The sequence below is a fragment of the Sitodiplosis mosellana genome, unplaced genomic scaffold, assembly GCF_009176505.1.
Source record: "Sitodiplosis mosellana isolate CC-2019 unplaced genomic scaffold, AAFC_SMos_1.0 Smas_scaffold_2, whole genome shotgun sequence".
NCBI classification, from domain to species: domain Eukaryota; kingdom Metazoa; phylum Arthropoda; class Insecta; order Diptera; family Cecidomyiidae; genus Sitodiplosis; species Sitodiplosis mosellana.
Genome location: NW_022595245.1, coordinates 3,500,320 through 3,513,052, shown reverse-complemented (window position 1 = coordinate 3,513,052; position 12,733 = coordinate 3,500,320). Strand labels below are relative to the sequence as shown.

The window sequence follows — 12,733 nt, the reverse complement described above, 5'->3', positions numbered from 1 at the left end:
TCCATTTTTTATCTCAATATCTTAACGAAGATTTCTGCAAGTATTCTCTAAAAATGAATTTATGAAGTAATCATCTTTGTGACGTCTTCCAGCCAAAATTTGAAAGAACGGCTGAGAATTTTGCAAAGTATTGGCGGTGTCAAATTTTGTCCCACTCGCACTAACTGCTGTCTAACCTCGTTCACGTACAGCTAGTACGTCTTTAGTGCGAGCGAATACATTGTATGTCACCGCCAAAATCTCCATCATACTTTAACGCATGTACCTAAATCATTGCCTCGATCTATTCATATTTCATTATCGAAACTCTCTTTATATTTTCAATCATTTTATTTCATTCATCCCCTTTAAATCATAGTTGATCAGCATAAACCAAAGCCTTAGAGGTTACTCCAGAATTTCTTTAATCATGCAATCATCCGTGTTTCCAGTGAGATTTTTCGATTCAGGTGATTTATTTCTGTCGTTCCACGGTTGAATTTCTGCAGACGCCCAAACTGTATAAATGATTGTTCTGACCATTGAAATGCCAAAGGAAACAATGAACACCAGTCTCCATTGCTCAAGCGTTGACTGAGAACATAAAAATTTTCGTTTATACGTATTTTAATATGAATCAACATTGTTATATTTACGTCAGGTATCATCATGCCAACGAAAGTAGGTGCGGCCATGCCAGAAAATGACGCAATTCCATTGATAACCGCCATAATAGGACCAGAATAGTTTGGGCTCAAATCAAGAATATTTACTCTCAAACCACTGAAAATGGAACGTTCTTTAAAATAATATTCACAACTAATTAAGAGAAAGCGTTTCGTGTCATACGCATAGTAACAGCCCTGAAATCCAAAACAAAGTGTAAGCCAAAGGACGACATATGTTTTGTTGTATTCAGCATATGAAGCAGCAAGAGTACAAGCCGATGGAAAAACGCTAGCTACAAGAATTGTACATTTGATTAAATTCCTTCTAAATTTAATCTAAAATATCACCTACATAGAGCACCAAAAAACTTTCGTGCTTGAGTAACAGTGACATATCCTCCGCTAATCAAGTGATCGGAGATGAAACCAGCCACTAAAGACACGATCCACATCAATAAGTACGGCATCGAAGAGTAGAATCCAATATCAGCAACCGAGAATTTCAACACTTCTTTCATATATTTCGGCAAATCCGATGCCAAAACGTAGAAAACATAGTCGTTGATTACCTTTAAGCAAAAATGATGTTGGACAGATTGGTTAAATTCAAAGGTTACGGAGAAAATCGAAAGAGATAGTAAATTTGTGCTATAGAAATTTCTGAAAACGAAATGCAACGAATACCTGTGCAATGATAAGCACTAGAATTGGCACACTTGTGAATATTTCTTTCCATGGCGTTGATGGTAGATTATTGTGACGTTTTAACTGCCCTATTTCCAACTCCAAATAGGCTAATTCTTTTTTCGAAATGAATGGATGCGATTCTGGATCATTGTAACAGATTAACGCCTAGATTTTTAAATAGTAAAGCATCAAACAGATACTATCGATTAAAATCCGTGAATCAAACTGGAATCAATTTCAATTTTTGAAAACTTACAAATAGAATGAACCAAATTGCAGCTACACCACTCCAGAAATAAAAAACCACGGGCCACGGGAAGTGAGATAGAATCAATCCGGACACATAAAATGAAATGAGAAATCCAATCTGACGCATTTGAGGAAGGAATATTCAATTTGAAGTTCACATTCAGCAGTTTATTGAATCATTCGAAAAGTACCTGTGCTCCGCCGAGTACAAATGCAGCTAGTTTGCCTCTCTCTTTCTCTGGAACCCAACATGCAAGCAAAACACTGAGAGCGGGATACATTGAACCGTTGAACAGGCCCATCATTACACGCAAGATTATTAGGGCTACGTAGCCACCTGAAAAAGAAATGAAAATCGAAATAGTCAGTTCGTTATGATACGCCCCACTTTTGGGCAAAAGTTTTGCAGCAAAACATCAATTCAATTCACTTTACTCCACTCCACACCACACCATTCGTTGGAAATGGTGGATACATTTTTGATGTACTGGTCTACATAGGAGATTTTCATCTTAACTCACCATACCAAACGCCAATTGGAGTTGCTGCATTGCAAATGGTCGTCCCCAGAACTCCCAGGCCCAATGTCCATTTACCGCCGAATTTCTGTGCCAAAAGAGCACCGGGAATGTGTGTGATTAAATAACCGTAAAAGAATGAAGATAATATATATCCCTGTTGCTCTTGGCTCCAATTATACCTGGTGCCGTCCTGATAAACAAGTGAATTTATAGTGACGTTAGAAAAATATTATAGTTTTGAAGAATGTGGCACGTTAAAAATAGCTTGTTTTGACGCATGTAAATTGATTAGGTATATAGCAGGTGGCAAGATGTTTTTATGGCGTTCATTTTGATTTGACAGAAGATTTATTAAGTTTGTATTGAATCTCGGCAAGAAATGCGCTCGAAGAAAAGAGGGGAAAAAACAAGCACTAGCTTGGTTGCTTCCAAAGATTCTTCAAACCAATACAAACCATACTGCTACTCTCCATTGGTGCTGTATTGATAGATTCATTGCTGCTTGCTGTGCTATTCATTGGTACAACCATTTCAGTGATTGCAATTGACAAGCATCCTCGCATTAAAAATGAAACGACAATGGATAGAAAACCCAAAAAAGATATAATGACTCGCTGCGGTAGCGCTGAACCTAACAAATAAATTTCAGATAGATAAGATTATTACTTGTTTACTGGAAAAATTTGAAATGCAATGGCTTTTTTTTGTCAAATTGTATTGCCCAGCAGCTTTTGTCAAGCCATTGGAGTAGATTCATTGAAATTTTCGTTCACTACACCGACTTCAATTAATGGTAAGATTTATTGGTCTGTTTGATTTATAGTAAAACCACTTGACTCTTAATGATTATTATTCTCTTTTTGTTTTAATAACTACTTACATTTTGAATCGTCCGAATTATCCATTGTCGCAATCTCAACTGATGGCTGGCTAAAAATATTCACATAAAGTGCTCATTTTCATTGTTTTATCTTATCAAAAGCAAAGCAGTGCTTATCAATCGGAATGGTCACAATTCTCGTGTGCAATTGATTTATTGCATCCTCAAGACAACAGAGCCATCTACTTGCCAATAGATGAAGCAATTTGAGCAAATTTAAACGAATATGAAACCAATACAAATCGTTGATGGCATACTCATCGAATGTATTACCAAGTTACGTTAAAATTCGAGCCTTGAAATCGACTAAAGAGACCTTTCGAAAGTCATTCTTTAGTGAGAATCGTGGTTGATCGATACATGATTGGGAGTCCCAATTTGGAAAAAATTACTTTGTAGATCATTGATTGATGTTGAGTAATGAAAGTGAAATTATCTGTGACTTCTTTCAGTCTTTCTCAGTTCATCTATAAAACACACTTACCAAAACGAATAAATATGCAGATCATTCGATTCAAAACCTCATTTCCATGATATTTTACGTGACAAAAGTCTCAAATAGGGAAAGAAATTTACCAATTTTTCAAGCAATCGAAATGTTTTATTCAATTAAAATTTTCCATGCAATTAAAATGCTCAAACTAATTAGAAATAAAGTAATCGCAGATTATTCAGTGAATATTTCCATCATAAAAATTAAAGATCATAAAATTAACAGATGCCATTTAGTTGAACAACACCGTAATTGCAATTAAAACAAAACGTCGTTATTTGGATAATTTAGGCGTTCATTGAATTGATAACAAATGACAATAAGACGTAATTGGTTGATAACTCCCGTCAACGATGGTGTAAATAAACGTGAAACAATTCATTTCTGTTGATAAATTAATCTTTATTCAAACTAAAAAGAAAAGCAAACATGATGAGTATACATTTTGCATACGATTCGAATTAATCTTGAGGGATGCTAATTGTTTTTACTTTTTAAACAATCCGATTTCATTCATTGGGTGATGTCTTTATTTTACGCGAAAGAATCGGGTAATTAAAGTAGCTTCAGACACTCAAAATGGCTACATTGGCCAATTTGAGCATATTATTCTGGGCTATTTTTTTTGTTCTAATTCAATTTCAGAATGGTTTTCATTCAAAGATACTTCGATTTATCGAATGTTCGATTCATCACACACATAACTAGAGTACTCTGGCAAACATATGACAATTTCCTAAAACGAAACTTAAGATCCTCTTAATGCATTTGAACATGTGTGTGTGTTTGTGTTAGACAACAATTTCAACATCACATAAAAACAGAAACACGCAAACACGGTGTGCCGACACTGTCGGTCACGACACACCTACACAGACATTTATGACGTTCAAACTTAATAACTTGTTCATTTTTTACATTTTCTAAGAGAATACGATAGGATAGGATGTAGGATGAATACTGTCGAGTGGTTAATGATTTCTGATGCGGTTGTTTATCTGCCGTGCGATCGAAAATGCCGAAATTTATTCTTGTTCTGGCTTTTATGTGTACTGCACTAGATTCTTTGGGATTGCGATAAATTATCACTGATAAATTGTTGATTTCTTTTGTCTTGATTTTATTTTTCATTGATCGCAGCGTTGGACTGGACTTGGTATGCTTGAACATTTCCATGGGAAGATGTTTTGCGCTAGTGTTCGAAATATGGCTGAGATTGATTGTATGTGTTTCCTGCTTATTGTTTCTGATGGAATTCGATTTGTTTTTCATTGTCATTGTTATTTTCAATTTTGCCCAGTTCGGCTGATTCGGATCTTCTATTTCCATCATTCCAGGGTTGCACTTCTCCGCTGGCCCAAATCGAGTATACAAAGGTGGTAATTACGAAAATAACAAAGGTTACCCAGAAAACGATTCGCCATTCGGTGAGTGATGACTGTGAATAATGAAAAAATTCTCTTAATTAGCACTTTCTCAAACTTTGTTGAGTTTGCTTCAAAACTTACGTTTGGAGTCATGATTCCAACGAAAACAGGGGCAGCAACTCCAGTCAAAGCGCCAATTCCGTTTGTGACTGCCATCAAAGAACCAGCGTAATTAGGACTCAAATCCAATGGATTTACTTTCATACCTAAAATATTTTTAATGAACAATTAGTCCAATTTGCTCATGCATGAAATTAACCATATTTGTTCAAAATTAACTTTCATACCAGGATAGAATGTACCCATGAAGCCCATAGCTAATGTGAACCAAACGACGACCAACAATTTATTGCATCCAGCGTACGAAGCCAAAACAATGAATATTGCGGGGAAAATGGCAGCTGCAAATAAGAAACAAACAAAATTAGACTTGAGGTCGGATTTCTTATAAACTAATGACAAGATACTCACCAATACCGGTGAACCATTTTCGAGCACCAGTGATTGTGAAGAATTTGCGAACGATTAAGAAATCGCTGAGCCAACCAGTTGACACCGACACAATCCACATAACCAAGTATGGCAGAGATGAGTAGATACCATTGTCTTTGATCGAGAACTGCAACACTTCGCTCATGTATTTTGGCAAATCCGAGACCATTATGTAGAATCCCCAATCGTGTCCGATCTGAAGAAGAATAGAATTAGCACATTTTCATTCGATTAATAGGAACCATTGCAATTTTTTGTGTCGTTAAAAAATTGATATTGTTTGGAAAATTGTTTTTTCTCTGAAAATTTTCGTTCAAAAATGCAATTTTCGAATTTCAGCTTACCTGAGCGCAAACGAGAGCAATCATTGGTACGGATGTGAGAATGGAAATCCATGGAGTCGGTGGTAAATGTTTGTGTCGTTTCAATTGGCCGAGTTCAGTTTCGAGGTATTCGCGTTCTTCTGTCGATATGAATGGATGTGAGCCTGGATTGCTGTAGCAGAGCACAGTCTAAACAACGAAAAGACACGTTACATTATGTTATTTGTGCAAAATTCGTAGAATAAACGTTTTTTACTTACAAAGATAAGGAACCAAACGACTGAAGCGATTCCAAACACATAGAACACCACTGGCCATGAGTATGAATTCAAAATTAGACCAGACAAAAGGTTTCCAGCAACTGTTCCGATCTGAAATGAAAAAAAAAGAATGATTCTTGTACTTTTCCACAATTAAAATTTAAAAAAATAATGTTCAATAAAAAGTAAGGGCGATCGTTCGTTCATTTCGAACTTTGATCCAAGCAAAAATTACAACCGTTTTAGTAGAAACGTGCTAATGTATGCAAGCAATAAATACCGATTACATTAAAGAGATGAATGTGCTGCTAGTAAAATGTCCATAAATGTACATTGAGAAAAAAGTGATGCCTTATAAGGCTTAAACGTAAGTCGAATTGATGAAATTACAGAATGGAAATAATTCAAACCAAGTCGTTGAGTTGTTTTATAAAGTTTTGCGCACGCAAATTCAACAACAAATCGTCATTTTACTACGGCATGTGCTTATAAAACCGATGTGCCGGCAATTCATTTTCATATCACGTTGTAACATTTTGAATATATAATTAATTCGATTGCTTCCGTTTGTCACACACATGTTGTTTAAAAAAATTGAATTGTGACGAAATGCGCGTGACTTCAAAAGTTTTAATGAGTTTTTTTTCTGTATAATAATAATCAATGAATCTGCTTTTGATACATAATGCGTATGATGAATAAGGCTTGATAAAATCATTTCAGTTTTGCCAAGGTCAACGGTATTTTTGGCACTCGTCAAAAGTGACGTGTAAACATAATAAATTTAATCAATTGTTTATCTGTTTAAGTGCGATAATTGCACGATATTAAAAAAAACAGACATATAAGAGTTACTTCCTTTATTGTTGTGTGTTGTTGATGATGATTTATTTTTTTTTTAACATTTTAATGCTCGTTTAACTTTTTGCGATATTGTTCTGATAAAATTGGTAATGCAATGGAAAGAAGTTGACGAATTTTCCGGTTGAATTGGAGAAGAGAGTGATTTTTACTTACTTGACCGCCTCCGAAAACGAATGATCCAAGTTTGCTTCTCTCTTTCTCCGGCACCCAGGATGCGAGCAACACGCTGAGAGCGGGGAATGTTGTCCCTTCCCCGAGGCCCATAAGAATTCGCAAAATGATCAAAGCAATGTGTCCACCTGGAAGGAAATACATTTGTTTGTTTAGAACACGAGCCATAATGCTTCGATTGTGATTTTTACTTAGGTTAGCCATTCTCTAAATTACCTAATAGACAATGTAACAAGCATGAGCTAAGCTATAAACATTAGAATTCATCGAAAAAACTATAACACATACCATGTTGAACGGCGAATGGTGTGAGAAGAGTGAAAATGGCAGTTGATAAAATTCCTAATGACAACGTCCATTTTCCACCGTATTTCTCGGCAATGACACCACCGGGAACATGAGTGAGCACATAGCCAATGTAAAAACTACTTAGAATCCATCCTTGTTGCTCTTGTGACCAATGGTACTCACCACCGCCACTGTGATGCTAGTGAGTTAAATCCCAATTGAGCACATAAATCTTTGATTTAATCCACAAAATAACTTACCGAACCGCCGGAGCCGGGTGTCGATGGATCAGCCAGACAAATACTGTGATTTTTCGAACTGGATAATGTAATATTTGGTCTGGCTACCATCTCAGTGATGGCGACGGACAAGCAAACACGCATAACATAGGCTATCGCAATTGCGCTGAAACACATGATCGATAGGATAATGCGCTGCGGAATGCAGAAAACTAGAACGAAAAATATTAAAGTTTCATTTAAAAAAAAGTAGTTCACATTCAATCGACGAAAAAAAAGAGGAAGAGTTCAAGTTTTGTACTGATAAAAATTGCATTTGTTCTGATTCAATCGAAACATTAATCATCGTTCATTTCAATTGAATCGACAAATGAATTGATTCATTGGGCAAATAAATCAATCAATCGTTGAGCTGCTGATAAGTGAATTTATGTGTGTCTCGTATCTCCTTTGCAATGAAAGAAAAGTCAAAGCCATAAACGCCTTTGCGTCAAACACATTGCACTAACTCGATGCAAAAGTGATCGAAGGTTTCACCTTTGAATTCAATTTATCTTGTTTACTTCTTCGGCATTCACACATATCGAATTGATTATTTTATGACCATGCATAAATCTCTGTATGTTTCCGACAATTGTAGCCAGTTGCTGCAGCGGCGAAACATTGCATTTTATTGATAAAATATAGTGAAAACCCGTGTGAAAAAGAAATGACTGACTGACTATAACTTCAGTTGACTTTAGTTGATTGAATTTATATTTTTGTTCTAAGAAAATCACTTGGTCCCAAATGAAGCAACTTAGATTGACTTGTAACTTCAAATGATTTCAGTTAACTATGATAGACTTACACTACACTTTGTACTGAAATGTCAATCAAAGTAAGTCATTTTTGTCCCAAATTAGTTAACTGACTGCTCAGTTACTATTTTTTCACACGGGAAGGTTTGACATCTGGATGCCCGTGAAGTATTTCATTTGATTTATTTGTGCGACGAAATTGTAATAATTTTCTAAGCGAATGATACTAGGGGGAGTCATGATTATAAACATAAGACGAGGGAATTGTCCTTATCACATTGGTCACACGTTTCGCACGTTATGTGAACTTCTTAGCTTGTGAATAGTGAATTTGGTCAAGTGACCATTGCTTCCTCAATATCGCACACAATCGATGCATATCGCACAAGCATGTGACCGATGAGCTTAGGAACTCAGTAGATTGGCAAGAAGTTTAAAACTAAATTTTGTTGCGATAACCCGGTTCAAGTAAATGTCGCCCATTGAAAATCGTGTGACTCAAACGAATGAAAAAAAAAATTAATTCAATTCGTTTTTTTGTTGCACATTTTAATCAAATGAATACGATAATTTGCAAATAAAACTCTATAAAAAAGTGGTTTTTTTTATTGATGTCAATTTATTTCCCTAAACATGCATTCGATTATCCATTTATAGTGAAACGAGAAATGTGCGCGAGCGCTCGAGTACATCGGCATTAAAACAAGTGTACACACGATTGTAACGACCAAAATACAAGCAGAAAGATAAACAAACCGACTCACACACACACAAAAGTCACACAAAAACGTCTTTGTTCCACCGGAAAAGTGTCTACGTCTCGCTCAGATTCGAAATGAATCAAACAAAAATCAATTTGCAGTCCAATCCGGTCCATGCGCCGCTTTGAATTACAGTAATTTGAAGTGAAAAAAAGGCGTGAAATATGTGTGTACATTACGTGTACGGTGGTTTGCATTTTTTTTGTTCCCTCTCCTGTTTGTCTACCGTTCAATTATCAACACAAATATTTGTCGCGTGAATATTTTGAATATCTCTCGACCTGCGACTGCTGGATTGAATTCCGAAATGTAAATTAATTGGCTGTTAATTGCCATTACATTTCATTTGAATTCCGATTTCAATCAACTCCGTCGAGACAAGAATTTATACGTACACAAAATGCAATTGTCGGGTAAAATACTATGGTAGTTACAGTTCTGTGTGGCTCTAGCAAATCAACGTATTTGAAGTATTGCTGCTTTTTTGTTTTTGCTTCTGTGTTGTGCGCTTTTTCTCTCTTTCGGCATATTTGAATCTCGTTTGAGATAGACACACACACACACACACACACACACATGTGCCCATAAAAAGGTGTTAGATGTGGTTGTACTAATTTTTTTATTAATTAAGTTTTTTTTTCATTTCGAAGCACTTGAACTTGAAAATTCGACATAAGCATAAATTATTTTGCGCTCGATCGTTTTCATATTGAGACTGGTTATGAATTGACTGGCATAATTTGTAGGTTTATTGTATCGCTAAGCCAGTTATAACTGAATAATTTTGTTTTCGTTTCAACCACATGCTGAATAAATAGACAATTGAAAATATGCATTTCGATTTTTTGTTGCTGTCGCTTGTTTGCCGATCGTATTCATACGTTTGCTCGAATGTTAAACATATGAACGCTATTTTTGGTGGAAAAAAACTCGACATTAAAACAAAAGATGAAGAAAAAAAAGAGCGGCCGAAGCATCTTGTTGTCAGCTTGTAATAATGAAACTAAAAATGGCACAAAAGATCAATATTTATACAGTCGCGCGCATGCCAAATGACATATCATTGTTTCTCTCCACTTACAAGTTTCACACATTTATTCGAGATGACAACGGAGAAAAAGATTGCAGTAATTTTAATAAGATATGCAAAAGCGTCACATTTTTTTTTCAGTTCGCTTCGACATATATTCGCGTAATTCTATTGAACAAACGAAATTTCTATTATTATTCATCCATTCAACTGAAGTTCATTAGGAAATTATCTAGAAGTGAAGTATGCTTTGAAGTATGTTTCCTGATTGATTTTGGCACAAATCAATGCTACTTGAAAAAAAACCTCTTTGCGATTCTAATTCGCAGAAATAGCCCATTGAATATTAATTTTGCACAGAAATTCTCTCTTTTCTCCCTATCTCTCTCTCACTCTCCCACTCTCTCACTCTTTCGCAGCACACACCATCTCAGTACACCTCACTTTGGCGAGGCATAGAGAGAAAATGCTTTGCGTAAGCATAAAAAAAATTAGCAATTGAAATTAGATGAAGTCATTGGAACCTGCAAATTGACCACAAACACAGCAAGCAATGACCGTCATTGTAAAAATGGCCAAATTTTTGCCATGATTGACTTTATGAAAGCGAGTTTTTTTTTCTTCGGTTGCCGATCAATCCGTTATAGATTTCTGTCATAAACATGGCTTCCGAACACGGAATGATGCATCATCATCCGAGGGCCATAGATCATGGCAACATCAAATATTAATATTTTTTTGTATTTTTCCATAGCCAAAAATATACTTCAATGCTCAGGTCCATTTCAACCGACAAAAACAAGAATGATTATTTGAGTGTGTTTTGATCATTCAATCTTATTCATAATTCGACGAAAAGGAGAAGAATGAACGCAAAAAAAATAATTCCGCTTATTTATTCATCAAGAAGAGGATTAATCACCATTTTGTTAACTTTGTTTTGCTTTTATTGTAAATTATTTGAGGGAAAAAAAGGGAAAACAAATACGCGATACGCGGTTTTAGTTCCTATAAACAATCCATTCTCTTCAAATCGTTAAGATAAATGAAGCAGCACAATTGTCGCTCATTTCCATTCAACAAAATATTGTAACTACTTGTGTAAATAACTGAACAATAAGTGTAGCAAAATAATCTTCTTATGGCAATTTAGAACGGGGAATTTGTTCGTTGCATTTGAAGCAAACGGCATTTGAAGCTCGAAATAGATTTTCTGGGAATAAACCGAATGACCAATGCGTTAAAATTAAAAGAAAATGATACAAAGTACTTTTCATGTAACGGTAAAAAGGGGAAAAAAGTCCTTTCAAAGAAATTGTTATCAAAAATACCGTGAAAATAAAGTCATCAATTCCGATTTAAACGTCAATCAACTTTATTACACTTGTAAATCAAAAAAGAACAAAAGCAAAGCACCAAAATAGAAGAGATGTTGTTCAATCGCCAGATAACACATTGCGATCGTAATGATAGCGCGAGATTTAAACGATATTTAACGATGTCCCACATTCGTTTCGTAATGAGCACAATTCATGTTTAACTTCTTTTCCAGAATTATTTTTCTGTTTTAATTGAAAGTAAAACCATTTCAAAGTCATTAAGATGCATTGAATGAATGACATTATCCAGAGACGATAATGATGGCAATTAATTAATTTAGAAAAGAAGGAAAAAAACATTTTTTTCTTTTCAAATGGCATTTTCGTTTTCTAGCACAAGAATTCATTCGCACAATCACGCAACTCGCACAATCAAACTCCAAGTCGATCACTGTTTCCGATATTCCATTTGATATCACTTACATTTTGCAAATCGAGATTGCACCATTTTTGTAATTTAGTTGCTAATAATTACGAAGCGAAACGAAAGAAAAAACTGAACCAAATTGTTCCCGCTGAAAATCACAATTGTTCGTCGATGCACACACAGACACAATTTCTTAAGCTCTGGTAGCCGTTTGCACAGCGCAAACGTTGACACAATGCTCCCAACACTTGTTATTTTCAGTTGGAAATGAATTGACGAAGACAGACTGCGAGGCGCACTCTACGATGTTCGTGCTGAACGCGAACGGTAAAAATTATGAAATGAAAAATGATAATGTGGTTTCAGTGGCTTATATAGGCGGCGAGTGAGCATGCTCGCGCAGCCGACTCACTCTTGCACTCTGGAACAAGTGATTCGCTTTTATCGTCACACTAACGGCGGCGACAGCAGCAGCACACTATCGCCAATCATTTTCATTCTTAAGTTTTTTTTTCATTCGTTTTGCTTCTGTGTGTATATGTCATACGCTTAATACATCAAACGTTCGTTTTTACGCTTAGATATTATGACAGCCCGAGAAGCAAAGACACATGTGAACAACGCTCGATGTGTGTTGGTGCGAATGGAATACAGACAAACATGTGACGGTCCGTACGGATATGAGTAAGTTGTTTGGAGTAACAAAAGTTCAATTAACGAGAAAAAAAAAATCGTTCCTCTGAACGGGTAATCTAATGTAAATTAATCTCGCTAGAGTTGTTGTTTTTTCCATCATTTGACTAAAACTTTATTTTGCTTGAATTTTCGATTTAAATCATTTTTTTTATTGCTTCT

At 35.5% G+C, this 12,733-nt stretch overlaps 2 protein-coding genes across 2 annotated transcripts; both read right to left on the bottom strand.

Annotated features, from left to right (window-relative positions):
- Positions 1-317: 317 nt before the first annotated feature.
- LOC129564786 (sialin-like) lies at positions 318-3,019 on the bottom strand. The gene is made up of 10 exons (XM_055438925.1): positions 2,985-3,019; positions 2,560-2,735; positions 2,105-2,294; positions 1,775-1,920; positions 1,591-1,701; positions 1,332-1,499; positions 1,000-1,216; positions 829-940; positions 636-762; positions 318-573 (listed from the first exon to the last, which is right to left on the bottom strand). The coding sequence occupies exons 1-10, from the start codon at positions 3,007-3,009 to the stop codon at positions 388-390; spliced, it is 1,458 nt and encodes a 485-aa protein (XP_055294900.1). The 5' UTR covers positions 3,010-3,019; the 3' UTR covers positions 318-387.
- An 839-nt stretch (positions 3,020-3,858) lies between these two features.
- Positions 3,859-12,300, bottom strand: LOC129564826 (sialin-like). The gene is made up of 10 exons (XM_055438982.1): positions 11,935-12,300; positions 7,563-7,753; positions 7,303-7,501; positions 6,997-7,142; positions 5,980-6,090; positions 5,741-5,908; positions 5,376-5,592; positions 5,192-5,305; positions 4,986-5,110; positions 3,859-4,915 (listed from the first exon to the last, which is right to left on the bottom strand). Exons 1-10 carry the CDS (start codon positions 11,957-11,959, stop codon positions 4,715-4,717), a joined length of 1,497 nt encoding a protein of 498 aa, XP_055294957.1. The 5' UTR covers positions 11,960-12,300; the 3' UTR covers positions 3,859-4,714.
- Between the last annotated feature and the right edge of the window lie 433 nt (positions 12,301-12,733).